We start from the raw sequence: 17,641 nt of genomic DNA, 5'->3' as shown, positions 1-17,641 counted from the left end.
AAATGTAGGATGATCGACAAAGGAGTCCTTCCTGTAGACACCCATGTTTAACATAGTGCAGCGATCAGCGGGATCAGCGTGGTCCCCTTATCGCTTTTCTGGTGCAGGTTTGAAGCAGGTCTTGTTTATTGTTCTTTTTTTGCAAAACTCTGAGAGATCTTTGAAGTGGTTGGGCTCCTTGAGCCATCAGGCACCTGGTGAGAGGCAGCCTGAGCAACTCTGATGTTAAGCAAACAGTGATCCCAGCTGAGGATAGTGGATGCGTTACAGATAATGGCAGCCAGGACAGGCACGATCCATCCAAAGCAAACTATATGTTGTCTTAAAAAAGCAATTTGGAGCTGCATTTTTGATTCTGACCAGTCTGATGTGTTTAAACAAAAACTCTATCCTTTAACACACACGCGTGCACACACACTTATATCTACATCTATAAAAAGGATCCTTTACAGGATGTGTCCAGATGAGTATTCCTCCAACTCCCTGCTCCTTCTTCTGGACTCATTATGCTTTTTATTATTGCTATCACAACTAGTTAAATTGCCTACATACTAGTGTTTTGAAATAATTTATATAATGTTATTCCTCTCTCCTTTCTTTTTTCATTGCTATTACTTGGGCACAGGAGTATCTAAGATGGCAAACAGACAGGACAAAGACTCGGAAAGCCATCAAGCAAATATCATTCCTACCTCCAGCCTGGTCCTGTCCACATCCTTAGGCAATTTCACACGAACTCGGTTTGTTACAATAAGTGTTTCATAAGGATAAATCTGTTAAAAAGACAAGAGCATATGAACTCCAGCCATATCAGATTCTGATGTGTGGAAATGACAGTGGGGCGAACTTACTAATTTAAATGGTACATTCCTGCAGCCCGATTTGACAAGTATTTCACTGGGACAAAAATTAACAAAACAAAACAAAACAAAACAAAACAAAACAAAAGAAAAGAAAAAAAAGGAACACATGTAACCTTGCTAGGAAGTGCTGAATCTGATTGTTCTTCCAGTGGTGGAAAAGCCCTTCTTACCTTGTATTCTGCAAGAGAATGAGAACAGGTTCACAGTTTAGAATTTATAGGCTTCTTTTGGAGTCACCACAATGAACATCAGCAATTTGCTATACTAATACATTCCTCCCTTCTCAATAGTTGTTGGATAACTGCATGCCTAGTAAGCATTTGACCCCCATGCTCTGAATGCCTATTGCTGAAGCAATAATCCTTGTCCTTGAAATCAAATGCTTATTACAGAAAATCCATCTCCCGATGCTATTGAGTTACACAGTGACCATGTCTGACAAAATTGGGAATCTCTATTTACAGGAGACTTTTGTGGAGAGTTAAGTCAATCTGTCACCCAAAAGTCCTGCCCTTATTGCTCTTTAATGAAAATAGTTAAAATACTTGGATTACTAAAGACATGTCAGTTTGGGAACATATATAAAACCATCAAGTAAATAAAATATTCCAAGATGCCAATGTACTGCATTTTGGCTAACTTCACTTTTCTTCATGATAGTGAAGAAAAGATGATTTGGGGGTGGGGGGACAATGACTCCTGGATCTAAACTAGTACATGAGTATTCTAGTCAAATCAGTATATGGCTCTATGATATGACTACCACAAGGTCATTATTTACAACGATGATTAAATGCAATCAGGATAGCCAATATATTCATAGAGGTTTTTATGGTCTAAAATGAAATCAGAGATAAGTCTACTTTTCAAAATCTGTACTTCTAACTATTCAAACATAGAGACAAAGAATTGTATCAACACAGAGGCATAAAGTGAAGCATTAGAGTAAGATTTTTAAAATAAGTGTCTTGGAAACAAAATCCTACTCTTCCCCATGAGTAGATGCATGTTCCCAAATTGCTTAGCTCTATTGAAAATTCCAACCCAAGTTCCATATTAAGTTCATAGTCCACTTACACTGTAATAAAAAAAGTTAATGCAAATAAATTCTGCTTTTTGAATTCTGTATATTTTAACCACACTGTAGCACAAACAAGCAGCACAATGGACATTTTTTCTTTAAATTAGGTATGTCTTGAAGGAGGGAGTGATTATCTCAGATTTCTTCCTCTCTTTGATACAAGACCACCACCACAGAGGCTGTTGCCACATATTAAGGATACTGGGATTGATTGAGCATGGTTGCACCACTTGATGACGCACGACTTCAGTTAGGCCTTTGTTTGGTTAGATAAAAAGAAGATTCTCTGTGATAAACATGATATTGAGCTGGGTCTCTCTCTAGTCATTATTACATAAATTATGGAAAGATCTCACAGTATCTTTTATAGCAATATGTTAACAAGCATCCTTAAAGGAAGAAAACAAGAAGTGAAGTGGAAATGATTTGCAATGTACCTTTCATGCCCCAGCTCGCCTCCTGGTCCGTTTCGTATTGGCCCATATTTTCAGGCTGAAAGAGAAAGAAAGAAGCAGTGTAGCAGCAAAACACACAAACCCATTCTGCACACTGTTGGGAGAAAAAAGAAAACCAGCTCGTACTACACAATCAAAATACTGATCCTTGTGAAAGAGAAAGACTAAAGTCTCATTCAAACTCGACCTAATTGCTCCAGTAAGTAAGGTAAGACTGAAATTGTCATATGCTTTTCCCTGTGATGCAGATGTCTTGCTGCCATCATCACAAACCACTTATGCTGCATTGAAACTTGTCTCATTCTCCAGTCTGCTTCACACTGCTGATGCCACTTAGACCACGGAGAACTGTGCATTTGTGCCATAGCTTTGTGTGACCCACTCTCTTTTTCCTTGCTGGCTAATGCTATCGTGAAAAACATTAGGGGAGAGCATAAAAGCACTATTATATGACTTTTTTTCCCTGAATGTCATTTTTGCCTGTTAGTGTATCACCGGTATGCGCAGCTATGCTCGCAATAACCTGCATGGCTCCTTATTGTTTGGTTTTGGTTTATTTCGTTATGCAGCACTGGGCTGGCTGATTAAAAAATAACAAACCACAAAAGCTGGTATGAACCTGCAATCCAAACAGAGGACATCTATTCTGAGAAGTATTTTGGCTTCAAGGATTTGACCATGAGCAACCTTTTCAACTTCCTTAGTTTTCCGTTGTGAGGTTGGATGTTTAGGCGGGACAAATGCTGCCATCTGCTGCCTTTATATTACATTGCATGGCTTCAGCAATTGGCATTTCCATCAGCATTATGGTCAACTCCACTACTGATGGAGTTTACTTTGGCCTCATCTGTTAGAAGCCTTCTGATGGCTTCAGTGCCTCCCTAGCATGGTGGCTGGGCGCAAGTCACTTCAGGTTACTGAGAACTGTTATTCTGAAAAGTCAGTAAAATGCTGTTCCCTCCGGTCAGGGTTATCTGGTCCCTTCCAAATTCCTAAATCACATTTGATCAAGTTGCAGAGCCACAGGTTCCTTCAGAGAGGAATTCAAGCAATCAGGTATTGAAGCAACGAAGGCACAATTAGCCTTGTAATATTAACTCAAAGGGATGGACATTTCAGCAGCTACTGAAAAATACATTTAGCTACTCTCTGACAGTTGCTTTCTTGTAGCTCCTTCCAATGACCTGCAATTTGATTCTTATAACCGGGGAACTTTAATCCTGCTCATGTACTTGTACAGCTTTCACATTTTCCTTTGGAGAAAGGAGGGAATTTGGATGAGGTCCTGTTGATGAGATTTAGACACAAATCAATCTTCAAAATGTAAGTGCACATGCATCTATGTAATGCTAGCTTACCACTATTAACCATAATGGGTTTGTACCTAAAAATACAAGCTGTGAACTGAGAAGCCACAACGCCAGACACCACAGAGACTGCAGTGTCAAAGATGCTTTTTTCCTAAAGACATACAAAAAATATAAAAATGAATTAGAAAAAGAATGCCTAGTCTGACTGGATCATAATTTTGTTATGCGTTTTGCTTTCTAGATTGCTGCCTGTCATTTTCTTTATATTGCTCTCTCACCACTTTAAAATATGACAACTCTGTGTGTATATACACATATATACACACATGCATACTGGAAAAAAACAGAACAGATGGTTTAAGAAATGCAAGTGGGCTGCTCCACCTTTGCTCTAAGATAATTTCTTGCCTAATTATAGGCCTAGCCCTTTTTATCACTAATTCAAGCTATACTGCGATCTATTAATACACGCAGCCTGTACATTTTGGACCTTTGTTTTGGGAGGAGAATCAAGATTCCTAATGCTCATGATGGACACAATTAAAAGGAGAAGCTTCAGTCTGTCTTACTCTGGCAGACAGACAAAGGTATGAATCTGTCAGACAGGGCTGGCAGCCAAAACACCTTTGAAGTGTAGATTTTCAACCAGTTACTAGGCTGCCTATTTATGATACACTACTGCCTGGAGAATGCATTTAAATGTATACCTACCTGATGTAAGCCATTCTTTCCATAGCCAGGTAGAGAAGCAGATTTAGCGTATGGAAATCCTGTAAAAGATAAAACATGCAGCTATACTTTTTGTAAGTCTTTGTAAGCCTACTAAGTCACTGAATTAAGGAAAACATCCAGAAACAGCAATTAGAAGATCAATAAGTACATTCTATTAACAGGATGAAATATTACTAAGTAATGCTCATCTTTTCTCCATATTTAATGAACATGAACACGTGTAACAATGTCTATAAATAACAGCATGCCAGGATGCACTCACCTTACTGGGCAGGACATGACGAGATTTGTGGGACTCACTTTATGGAAGCCTTATGCAGCTATGCGATGCAAAGAAGATTTGAGAGCTTGTGTAACCTCTGCCCTCTAATTTAGTATTAAACCATAATTTGAAAATGGAATTAAAGGTACCGTCATTTTAGAGCTACATCACTTTTGATCATGATGTATGTGGTCTGGTTTTGCTTCTTAAAAAAGAAGGGTTGGTATCCTACCACTTTAAAAAATCCACAAAATTATTTCCTTTTTGCTTTCTTTAAAACTTCTTCTACTGCTTCAAGTAGAAAAAGGCATAAATGAAGATACGACAATAGATAAAGTAAATCAGTGAGAGTATAAACACTCTAGAGAACGAAACTTTTAAGATAGACAAAATTGGCAAAGTGCTGTTACCATGAACAAACTGGATGTAACATGGTGATGAAACTGTGTGTGGTCACTATGAAACAACTGAAGAGCCTTACTTTTAATATTGAGAATCTAACATGAGAGTTTGGAAATTCCTTTTGTTAGTGAAAGGACAAAAGTGTTTCATATTAGCTTTTAGTTAATAAAAATAATGCTGTATGTAAGTGACAAGCTGAATCAGTTTAAATTAAACAGAAGATGAACAAACACGTCTGTGATAAACATTCTTAATTCCAGCAGAGGAAACTTTGATAAATTGATGCAAAGAGTCACAGAAGTCAATTAGCTCAAAGAACTGAATGTACAACGCTTCTTTCTGTCAAAAATGTTACCAATCTGTGTCCAAAGGTGAATGCAGCAAGAGAATCCAGACCACACTGGATTAATACATACCCTAAGGAGATTATTACGAACAAGCGTACAGAAAGAAAAAACAAAAGATGGATCAGCAAAGAGTTCACGATGTGCTGAGATAAAGTAAGAAGTGCCAGAAGTCAAGCTGACTTAAGCACTGAAAATGATACTAAAACAAATAGCAAAAAGTTCTCCAGCTATCCAAATAAAAAGAGAACAAAGAAAGAAGAAATGGGATCACTGGGAGTTACACTATGTCAGTATACAGCAGAGGTGAAAGGTAACCTAGGTAGGGATCCAACACTGAAAGAGTATTTCACCTCCGTTTTAAGGAACAAAAGGTAGAGTACTCAGTAAGGGGGGGAAAGCTAAAGGAGGAAGGGTACGCCAACAAATCACAGGTGTGATGGAAACATAATTCAAAGCACATAATGTACTTAAACAGAGAGCAATAAACTCACATTGAATTGCAAGTCCAATACCTGTTACCATTGGAGAACTGCAACTATAGTTTTTATGTTCAAGAAGGGAAAAAAGGTAATAAAGAGCTACTAGTTTGCTCCCAACAGAAAACTTAAGGAAAGACTGAATAAAAACATTGAAGTAAACAGAAAATCAATTATATTCACATAGATTTTAATTGGTTTGACATAAGTTAAAGACACATTGACAGATTTGCGTGGTAGCTTTCTTTAAGAGAAATGACTTCTGCACATCATAAATTTTATCAGATCTCATCTGATGTGATGTCATTAAAGTGTTTCATATTTGCACATGGAATTAAACACAAATCTGGAGAAGATGGAGTTTATCAGAGGAACTGTAGAGTCAGTAAGGAAATAATGAAATTAAAGAAATGGGTAGTGAGAACTCAACAGAGCTGATAGAAATGCATCAGCATGGACTGGCGTTGAGTTGAAATTACCTCATGTTTTAACTAATATCCTGGACACCAAAAATAGTTATGGGCTAATAAACTTTCCTGTCTATACAGAGTTACAAAGCACTGAGGCAGGAGGAGGATTGTGATATCATAAAGAACTGGGATAACCTTGAACATTAATGTAATAGAAATTGATAAGGTTTAATAATTCATGGGAAAAGTCATGCACTTGTGGACTAATAAATACCCCAAACTTTTACAGTTTAAGCTGAGAGCTCATAATTTGGAAATGATGGTGAAGGATACAGCTTAGATATACAGCTCAATCACAAGATGACCTTGAGTTGCTAATATAAGTGTTAAAAAAGCACAAAAGTTTGAAAAGTCTGTCCTTTCACGTATTTTGTTATATATGTGGTGTTACTGTACAGGTACTGTACTGTACTGTACAAACTTTTCAGAATCATATTAGTGTTAATATGGTTAACTCTATGTAGTAAAGTTAATTCAATCTCATTAATCTTTGTTTTAGTCATCTGGGATTTCTCCTCTATATAATTTGTATTGCTTTGTTTTCATTCCATGTGGCTTGTGAAAGGGGTTTAAAAAAAACCCATCTGTATTATTTAGGAGGGAAAATCCTAGGAACAGCTAAACCAAGTGATGCTCCTGGATCACAGCGATATTATGGAGACTACAACTCTTAATTCCTAGCTACGCTTTTATAGTAAAACCTGAAAATATTTGTTATTTAGTTGGGATGTGGGAATTGATTTAAACTTCCTGAATACTGATTTAAAAAATATAGAAAAGATAGTATTTTCAGGCAGTGACAGTTGATCCTGGAGGAATCTTTTGTGCTGCTCTTGTTCATCCGTGTTCAAGTAGGCTAAATTAACTCCACCAGGTCAATGGCCTACAGGATAACTGGGGCAATGAAAGCTCATGACAGGAAAGTAAGCTTGATAAACTTCACTTATTTAAGCTAGTAAAATTAAGATGATTTATAAAAGCAAGAGATGTTTTAGAAACATAATCAACCACCATCGAGGAGTGGTATCAACTACAAGCAGAACTTTTGTTTTCAGCCTCGCAGGGGGTTTCCACGTCTGATACAGGGATGTAGGGCTGACTACTGAATTAGATGGATCATGTGGCTATTCTGGTTTGGAAACTAGAAACTTAACATTGCCTGTTATTCGAATGGCAGTGACACCAGAGGGAAAAGAGTTTAATAGTGTGAGGTAGAATGAATCTATGTGCAACAGAACTATCATCTCTGCTCCTGCCTGGAAGAAGATGCTGGTATTGAACATCAGTGCAGAGTTCAATTTCTTGGCCTCTTGCCTACAAAGAAAATGGGTGAGACAGTTTTGTTCTAAAATGCACCAAGGTAAAGCCTATTTTGAAAGCAAATGGGGTTCACTCCAGCAGGTCGCAGCTGAGGAGCTGCCTCTAGGCTGCCAGAGCTGAGCCACTGCTGCGGGCACAAGAGACCTCCTGTGGCCGGCTGGAAGAAACCCAACAGACGAATAAAGCTGCAATAGCCCAAAACAAGCTGGCAAGACCCACCGACTCCACTGAGAACAGTATTTCATTTAGCTTCTGTTTCCCATGAACTTAGTTACAAAGTTAAACACTTTTTATTTTGCCCTTTTTTTTTTTTTTTCAATATAAAGGAAAAATACAATACTAGAAGCCAACAACCACATACTGCTCATTATCACATCCAACCATTACAGTAAATTTTCTGGAGTAACTGGCCAAGATAAAGCAATCTTTCTCTCTAATTAGGCACTATCTGAACATCAGCTACTCTCTGCATGGGTATGGCTCCTGCTTTTCCCAGTACGATATTGACTTTAACCTGGATATTCTGAGGTTGCCTCTCAGCACATCAGGGGCACATGAACAACTTGGGTTATGCGCCCTGCCAGCTGTCTGCTTTCCTAAACATGCAACACTTGAAATAATGAGTTATGGTAAATGATTAATTATTAAACATCTACAAATACAGAAACAAAACACATTTACACAGGCAGATGTAAGGAGATGCAAGCTCCACTCTAGATGCCTGCTAATTATACAAGACTTGTACTGGTGTGTTTTGTTGTTAGATGTATTCTTCTGGGCATATAGCTAATGTAATGTGGCCAAATATCTTCCAGAGCAGAATAAACTTTCTCTGGTTTACTCAGAGGTTGCACAGATGAATGCAGGGTCATTTGTACACAGGGTTGTTTGCACAGGATGCTTGGACACATCACCAGAGATTCACAGTCTGATGCCTGCTAACCCCCTCCACTTTGCCTGTAACCACTTGGCACCAAAACTATACCCCAAAAGTGTATTTTCTCTGATACTCACTGACTATTGCCACAGAGATGCGTCTGAATGTCAGCGTTCTCAATCATAAGTGAAAAAGGCAGAGAAGCTACTTTTCCATGGCCAATGGAGCATGTGACAGACTACAGATATTCAGAACTAAGTAGGGAAACACTGAGTAAAGAAGAAATTACATAGGATGTCCATGGATATTAAAACAGTCAGGCGGCTGAATAAAATCATAAAGAAAAAAAAAGGAAATGTAAATGTCAGGAAGAGAAAACTTCAGTTTCATTTCTCTATGGCTGCTTATTGGGTAACAGGGCCAATTTTCAGGAGGGACAGAGAACTGCTGACAAAAAGCAATGGAAAATGAAGAACACAACCTATATTGCATTGGCACAGAGGTAATATTGACACTGACAGAGGTGTGAACCACCTTTTGCATTTCTACTTCTTATAGCTCCACATTCCAAGATAATAATAGTAATAAAAACCCCCCAAACAAATACCATAAAAGAAATGCTGGTATAGAAGAGTGACATTGACACTGTGTGTTGTTCCTGTGTAACACAGTTCTTGGTTGCTACATACTCCTCCATACTTAAAACTTGTGTACAAGGACTATCATAGAAAGCATTAGATCAATAGAACTATAGAAAATAGGACTATAGAAAAGCATTAGATCAACTCCAGGAAGCTCCCAAACACACCCAATGTGTGCATTACAATGAAAGGTTTAGATGTCAGGTGTGTGAGGTAGTCAGACTCAGTTTCCCTCGCACAGGCGAATCCTACAATACAGCTTGTGCACATGTATGCGATGTCCAGTTTTAAGGAATTAAGGAATTCCTTAAAATAAGGAATTAAGGAGGATTAAGGTATCAAATCCCTTCAATTTAGCCAGTGAGATGGATGATTCAAAATAACTTTTCTTTATCTTGTTACAGCCTTGTGACAGACTTTGTACCATCTGTTTTTCCTGTTCCTTGCATAGCTAAGCCATAATTTCCTTAATATAAGCTGATGGAGCCAGCTATCATATTACCAAAATGCCCACAAGACTGACATCCTAGTTCTGCTGCCAGACATGCCTTGCATTGGATGCATTCTTTTGGAAAACTGCTTCCCCAACTTGTTTACCTCAGATGACCTGCTACAGCCATGTGGTAGAGTGGAGGACGCAGGAAGAGGAACGGCCCAGTTATCTATTAAAATTCATTTAACCTATTTTTTTTAATTGTTTATGTAATCTAAATGTAATATTCGGACCCAACTCTGATGGCCATTTTCTTCACCTCCTGACTTGCTGAAATGTGGAGTAAGAAATGTGTAGACCATGCTTTTGGTACTGACAGCTAGCATGAGCATATTGTCTTCAGACCAGTGTTAATAACGAAATTATCCCATTATTCCACTTGCAAGATTTCTGTGAACTTACAGATATAACTGTGAGTGATAACAAAAAATGCCTATTCTAAGTTAACCTTTGGAGCAAAGTGTTCTTTATGCTTATCATGATACAGAAGAAATGGCTCTACTGATATTCAAACTCCATAATTTGAATGAAGGAGTTATTAGCACAAGTCAACAATCTACCATCCCATCTATTGAAAATAGATAGGACATTTTATGTACTAATGAGGGGTAGGTTTTTGTGATAAAGAACGTCTGCTCTTCAAAGAGACAATACAGCATCTGTAGAAACAATGCTGTTTCCTTCACTAACATAAAACTATAAACAGTTTCACTACCGAAATCTGAAGGCACTGAATGCTTACAAAGCCACAGCAAAACAAACTGACAGAGAGGTGTAATTATGATAGAGAGATGAAACAGAAAGCCAACTGGAGAGCTGTGTGGACTAGGTTGCAGCAGGGCCACCTTCCTTTGCCACATTCCAACTTGACAGCACTGGTGGCCAAGGGATGCAGTACTCACTGGAGTAGCCAGCAGTCTCCTGTGCCCTTGGGAAGTTTTCTCTGTCAGCAGCCAGAGACAGAGACCGTGTGTCTGAATCCGGGGAGTTAGTTCTGGTGTCTGTATCCCCTTTCAGAATAAGCCAACTGGTCTTTAGCTGGAAAGAGTAAAAGCCTGTTACAAGATTCAGGACTTAACATCTGAATGAAGTTCTCCTACCTTGCCTGTCATGGAAGTCTAGTGAACTGAGAGCATGTTTATGCTCAGTGCAACTTGTAGCATCTTTTATCAAATTGTAAAAGTTGACTATATCATGATTTAGACATCACAGCTACCAGAAACATTTAACTTCCAGCTAGGCTGAGGGTAGTTTCTCTGTTACTTAAGCTGCACACTGTGCCCCACTTTAGAAGATGCAATCATTTTCTTGTAACTAATCTGCTGCTAACATTTTTCTTCTATGCTTAATATGCACCCTAAGTAAAAGTCCGCAAGCTTAACTGAATCACCAATGTATATACTGAGTGAAAATCCATGAGCTTATTGCTTTTAATCTCAATATCCCTACTTCTTTCTTTATCGTAGAATGTATATTCTAAACCCTCTGGGTGAGAGATTAAGCTTTTCTTTATTTCCTTGGAAAGACCTAAATGATTATTTCAGTTATGTGAACGAATACCTTTACATATGAATATGTTTAAAAAAACACTTGCTTCAAAAAAGATCAATAAACTACTCCCTTTTGTTCTTTCTCATCAATACCTTTTTACTGTCTTGATCCAAGCTTCCATCCTCCCCTTCTGATCTTCTTGCTGCTGGAAGATTAAGTTAATTTTAAAAATTAGAACACATTACATCTTTTTTTGTCTTCTGTTTTGACTGTTCCAAATGTTTTTAAGAGTTAATAATAATAAAAAGAAAGAAACAAGAAAAAAATTTCCTGGGCAGGAAATTTGATGTGTAGAGCTGTAATTTCACAGAATTATTCAAATTATTTTGAAATTATTATACTAATACTCATCTTCCAGGTATGCAGTGAATTTAGACAATCTATTCCTGCTGGATTTCAAACCTATCTTTTTAGGAAGAAACTACTTTGAAGGAATAATTGGTGGGAAAAAACCTACATCATAATTTAGGGACAGATTTATATTGTCACTGCACACAGTGTGGTCATTTCCCCATTCTTCTGTGTTACCATGACCATGAAAGTACCTATGGTTTACATAGATATTTTGTGGTCTGCACACCTGGGCCTCCTATGGATGATAGGAAATGATGGCAAATAAGATAGGAACAAATTTGGTATTACTTCTTCATGAAATCAGCAAGAGAGACTGTGTCAGGCTCTAGAATTCACAGTTCTTTGACCAACCTCTTTTCTGACTATACTGCCCTCTTAAAGAGACCTTCAACAACAAGAAGAAAATATTGCTGGTATTTTACTATTGGCTTGTTGTCTTGTAACTTTCCATCTTGCTGAGAAAAAAGGAAAACCTAAAAGCTATTCATTAGATAGTCCCCAACCATCAAATGTGTTTTTCCTTGCCTTTTATGTCCCAGAGCATTCCAGACACAGAGTTACACCTCAGAAACTTGCAGAAAGATTTTGCACCAAATTTCACATCATTTCAGATAAATTCACAAAATTTGAGTCCTATTTGCCTACTTGATGTTGTTTTGCGGAGGGCTTTAATGGTACAAAACCGGAGCAATGCAGTGATCTAGCATTAATTTTAAACCCATGAGAAGTCATCACAGCAAGGGATTGTCTGCAATGCTTGAGTAAAACGGCAACACAAGAGCCCCATGCAATGCAATGTAGCCAGAAAACATATTTATTAATAATAAAAATAGTATGATAACACAAAAGGCTCAGATTAGGTTCTCAGAGACAGAGGCAAGGAGATTAAATTGCACCATCAGAAGTGCTGCAACACCCCCAGCAAGTCGGGAACAACTCTGTCCCATTTCCCCACCAGCATGTTAGGAGAGGATCTGCCCTTTATCTAAACAACATGGGCAAAAGGCCACCACCATAAGCATCTCAGTGCTGTTCTGTTTCATTTTCTGGTGCCATCATACAGATCACATCCAGACCTTAAGTGGTTTTGCTGAAGAGGTGATACTTCAAAAAAAATGACAAATTGTAAGGGAAAAATCTGTGGGTTAGAGGAGAAAATCTGCAACTCTAGAGTTGGGTTATTGTTTCTTTTTTTTTTTTTTTTTTTTTTTCTCAATTTAATGTGGCAAAACAAAGATGGGTCATAAAATAAAATTATGACAAAACTCAAGGTTTTCACAGTCAGTTAATAGCATCCTGATGAGAGCATTTTCCCAAGATGGAAAACTGCTTCTCCAAGAAATAAATAGAAAGAAATATCCATATATGACAGGTGAAGAATAAAGTCCCTACATTGTAAGAAGTACTTAAAACTGGTTCACTGATGTTTTGGTAGGCTCCTGCACTCTTCACTTTCTGACTCCAGGTCTCAGCCTGATCTCTCATATGCCCCATTTTTCCACCACCTTTTTTCATTCTGGAATTGGGTGTTTACAATAGAAACACAGAAGCTGTAGCTACAGCAAATCTGTTGGGCACTGCTGTAACTGAAACCTTTAAAGCCAAATGTTCTGGAAGAGCTCCTTGCACTTTTTGTTGTAAAGAACATTTTTGTGCTTGTTTGTTCAAACTTGCTCTCTTCAACGAAGGAATGTTCTCTGGCTCCTTTTCAGCATGTATTAGTTCAGTATCCCGTTAGCTTAAGGAGCTGAATCATCAGCTGCTCACGTGTTCATGCTTTAGCTGGAGGTTCTTCCAGAATAAAAGGTAAGATTTATTGTTTTATTTTTAATTTCTTTTTTATTGAAAGGAAAGCTCACTGATTTTTTTTTTGTTTGTTTGAGTTAGAGTAAGTTATGGTTTGCTCTTCAGTAGAAAAACAAGTGTGTATTTTCAATGTAACCTTTCAGAACACCTATAATCTATAAAATGAAGTTTAAAACATATATCTTTGTTAACCTACAGAAATTGCTGACTTGATAATTTAATTCTCGGCTCACTCCAGTGATTATGAGGAACAACTCCATCCAGCAGTGCAAAACTGACATAATCCAGACTTCGACTGCATATCTGATGGATGGAAAATTGAAATAAAAATGCCTTGCCTGGAAGAAAAAACCGCTGCTGCTTAGAATCCTCTTTTCAAACCAAAAAAGTCTATAAAATTAAACGATATGGCCAGGATACAGGACATCAGAGCCATACTGTCAGCTTGTGTAAATCAGTGAAGCTATGCTGATTTACACCAGATGATTTTAAGTTTGCATTTGCTCATGATCTTACCAAACACCACTACAATATGCAATTTTTTTTCCCTTGTCAGTAGCATTTTTTTTTTCCTCAGCCTGAGTACTTGCCTCAAGTGATTTGTGTATCTAAAGACAAGAAGGAATTAGAGAGCTTGGGCAGAATATAAGGTGGAAAGATTACATTAAATCAAGCACTAAACCAAACAGATCCTATCTTTTTGCCTGAGAGGTAACATTAGTTTGTCCAAGATTAGGACACTGTGAGCAGAAAATGTCTATGAAAGACCAACACCTAAAGTGCACTGAAACATTAGCAAGTCTTGCTTTGCTCAAAACCATACCCAGAAAAACCACAGAGGTTATCTAAATCTGGATGATCTGAATGTGCAGTTACTTCAGCATAAAGTACCAGTTACAGTGAACATGCACAGGCTGACTCACTGAGTTGGGAGACATTAGCTGACAATTTTCCTTCTATTGCTGTATCAGAGCCAAACTAGAACTTCATCCAAACCAGAAATAACTGTTGTTTTCCATGAAAGATAGCATAAAGATGGTAACTACCTGAAAGCATAATTTTTAAAACTTTTGCACTTTTCAGGCACCCTTATTGCAGCAGAATCCACACATATTTGTTTCCAAAGAATGGTGGAATTCATTTTGGGAAAATGAATTCCCTATTACTAATCCTGTATCACAAAGCAAGATCATTGTCAAACATTACTGAGAACATAGTAGGCAGGCACTGACAGCAACACAGTGATGCTCATTAGTGAAATATTAATAGAAGAACACAGACTTTATATTTCTATTTTTCACATTTACTAGGGTCTTAAGTCAGATTCTCAGTGGCAGAAAACATCACATATTTCTTGTGTTGTTTAGAAACTCAGACAGCAATCTTGTTGCTGGGTCTACCAAAGGTTTTCCAATCACATCTTGCTGATATTATCAGCTACTGAATTTGTTCCTACTGAATTTGTAGTCATGGTGTGACTACATTTATTCTTGATGTTTTATAGCTTGAAGAACTTGCAGATGAAAAGTAGGTATTTCATATACACCAATTATCAATGAACATTTTTTTCCCCAGCAATGTAGAAGTCAGAATTATTTAAAAAAACTAGGTATCCCAAAGCATGGTCTGAAAACAGGAGAGCAACCTTCAACATTTACATGTTTTGTAGCATTCCATAAATGAGAAACCTGCTTTGAAGCTAGTATAAGCTCTGAATTACCAAGAAAAATCAAAGTATCATTATTCAAGTTTTAGAGAACTTACTGAATCCTTGGATGGCATATTATATAAAATGCTATTTAATTTTCACATTACTTTTCTTCCTTTTCTATTTGAGATTATAGGGACATAATGAAATGCAAAGACTACAGCAAATTAATTTGGAAGTCAATATGCATTTCTCTACAAAGACATGTAGATAAAGCTGCAACAGAGAAAAGCAGACTGTACCATGCTGTTTGTAGATAGGAGGTTTCCTATAGATGTTATCTTTTACGCCAGTGTCTGAGGAAGAGGAAAGAGAAAGGAAAGAATAAAAGAGTAAGAAAGCAATTCAGACAATGCTGCTCGTTCTCCTCTCAGCAACACTCAAAATACAAACACTTCCCCAAAGACTTGAACATTCATTCAGTGGTTTGTCATTCACTGGTTATTACAAGAGAACGAAGCTTTATGCATCATCTTTATATATTTAAAACATTGGCTATACCTATCTACGCAGCATAATCCCCCCTAAATTTCTCAAAGTGCTTCAAGACACCTTGAATGGCGTCAATTTGCTGAAATGCAGGTGGTTACATCTGTGCTACCAATATATATTTCATAGACAACAAAAGGAGACTGGCTATACTTGCCACTACTTAAAATAAAACTCATATACAAGTACAGACTACTGTTATAGGCACGCTTGAAAAAGGAATTTCTCCACTAATTATGAAAACTGTACATGTTCAGATATAGATGTTTATATTTGAAATGCTCAATATTCTTACAGAAGATCCTACAATTTGCCTATATTTTGAATTGTACAGCTAACTCAGCCTTCTAGGATTTTTTTTAAAGTCCCCAGAGCCACAGTCCAGGGTTCTCATATCACATTGTACAGACATCAGATTTACGTAGTATTACAGACCTTAGCAGATACAATTCCTAATTATGGTTTCTTTACAGAAACGTTAGCCCTTTGAGCTAAAAATGAATAAGTTATTCCACTGAGCAGGTAGATGTGCTTAGCAGTCAAAAAGCTAAACAGTGTGGACATAAATTTAATGCTCTTGCTGACTGAATGTGAACTTGAAAACAGTATCGTACATATGCAAAGACATAGCCACAGTGAGCCTCCTGGAGTTTTAAAGTCTTCCAGCTATTTTCAAAGTCTATTTTAATATGACTCTAATTCAGAGAGTAGATGGATAAGGAAAAAAACCAAAACCAAAAAAACCCTTCAGCCTTCCCTCCTGCACACAAATTCAAGACCTATGCAGCCATGGCACTATAAATAATTGTACCTTTGTAGGCTTAATAACACTTGTCACTGCGTGCCTCCTCTAACACTTTCTTTTTTAACATCCACAAGCACACAGCTCTCTAACTTCTTTATTTCTGAGATGAAGGTAACAGGTAACAGATTTGCACTTATCAGACATTTTCTTCTCTTGAAGTTCAAATTGACAGATCAATGAAAAAAAGAATTACATTCAGAAGAGAATAAACAGGTGCCAGCAATTGAAGATCAAAAGCTAAGCAGTGAGTGCCTACCTGGGATATGGAAATGCCTAGGAGCCTGCTGATAGACAGAAGGTGAAGATTTGCTGTCTGAGTACATGGATAAGCTTGGAGTGCTCCGACCACTTTCACTGCCTCCAAGGGGAAGAGCAAAGAAAGCAGATAAAAGAAAAAATGGAAAGCAAAGTAGAGTATTTCAAGCATAAAAGCTTGTTCAGAATGACTTGTTAATCCAACAGTTTTAAATATATGTTTTTTGTGAAGCCCATTATTTTTCAGCACAGTGTATTGGCTTAGTCTCTGAGCATCTCATCGATAATGAACATCTGAAAGATAATATCAGATTAAACCGCCCCACTTTGAAACTAAAGCTTCTCTTTTAACAGCACTTCAATGAAGAAAATAAAAGGGTAAGAACTTCCACAGCCTTGCAATGTGTTTTGCATAGCCTTAACTGAATAATCTATCAATCAAGTTTTTTACAAATTTAATGCTATGGCTCATGGCCTGCCCTGAAACCAGTAATGAAATCATTCAGTGGTGTTTAAATTATCTCAGAGCAGGACTAGACTAAAAACCAGATGTTCCAGTAAAATAAAATATTCTTGCATATATCAGTGACAAAAACAGATGTTGAAATCTGGTTCTTAATTGAAAACTTTTCCCACAGGTAACATGCCACAGCTCTATTTATGCAAACAAGGTTGGATTATCAAGTCATAGATCTATAATGCCATAGTCACTTCACCAAATTTCAAGATATACATAGGATTGATGTGTATTCATTTTTACACTTGTTTTGTCAAATGCTCATTAGGTGCCACTTATTTCTTCTTAGCTTATTTCCCAGAAGCACACTCTATGGCATTATAGTGCTGCTTGGCAAACAAAAAAGTAAAGCTCTACTTTTTTGGGACTTGTAAAATCCTATTAGTTTACAGCACTGTTAAGCAACTTGAAGCCAAACATGACATTT

At 37.4% G+C, this 17,641-nt stretch overlaps 1 protein-coding gene and 1 long non-coding RNA gene across 9 annotated transcripts in view; one reads left to right on the top strand and one right to left on the bottom strand.

Annotated features, from left to right (window-relative positions):
* The window catches only part of ABLIM2 (actin binding LIM protein family member 2), a 136,016-nt gene that overhangs the window by 13,140 nt on the left and 105,235 nt on the right, over positions 1-17,641 (bottom strand). For 2 of the 8 annotated variants that reach the window (XM_030491446.1, XM_030491448.1), the window contains 8 exons: positions 16,699-16,800; positions 15,391-15,444; positions 11,373-11,425; positions 10,632-10,767; positions 4,421-4,479; positions 2,382-2,436; positions 977-1,041; positions 693-773 (listed from right to left, as the gene is read on the bottom strand). In XM_030491446.1, the coding sequence (XP_030347306.1) occupies positions 693-773; positions 977-1,041; positions 2,382-2,436; positions 4,421-4,479; positions 10,632-10,767; positions 11,373-11,425; positions 15,391-15,444; positions 16,699-16,800 (605 nt within the window). The remainder of the gene's footprint in view (positions 1-692; positions 774-976; positions 1,042-2,381; positions 2,437-4,420; positions 4,480-10,631; positions 10,768-11,372; positions 11,426-15,390; positions 15,445-16,698; positions 16,801-17,641) is intronic. The other 6 variants (XM_030491449.1, XM_030491452.1, XM_030491450.1 and 3 more) reach the window with 4 other exon arrangements.
* Positions 13,227-13,791, top strand: LOC115610251. Its single transcript, XR_003992165.2, has 2 exons — positions 13,227-13,440; positions 13,639-13,791. It is a non-coding gene; the product is annotated as an uncharacterized LOC115610251 (long non-coding RNA).

This window comes from Strigops habroptila, chromosome 7, assembly GCF_004027225.2.
Source record: "Strigops habroptila isolate Jane chromosome 7, bStrHab1.2.pri, whole genome shotgun sequence".
Classification (NCBI taxonomy): Eukaryota; Metazoa; Chordata; class Aves; order Psittaciformes; family Psittacidae; genus Strigops; species Strigops habroptila.
The sequence above is the reverse complement of the archived record's forward strand: the minus strand, read 5'-3'. Positions and strand labels throughout refer to the sequence as shown.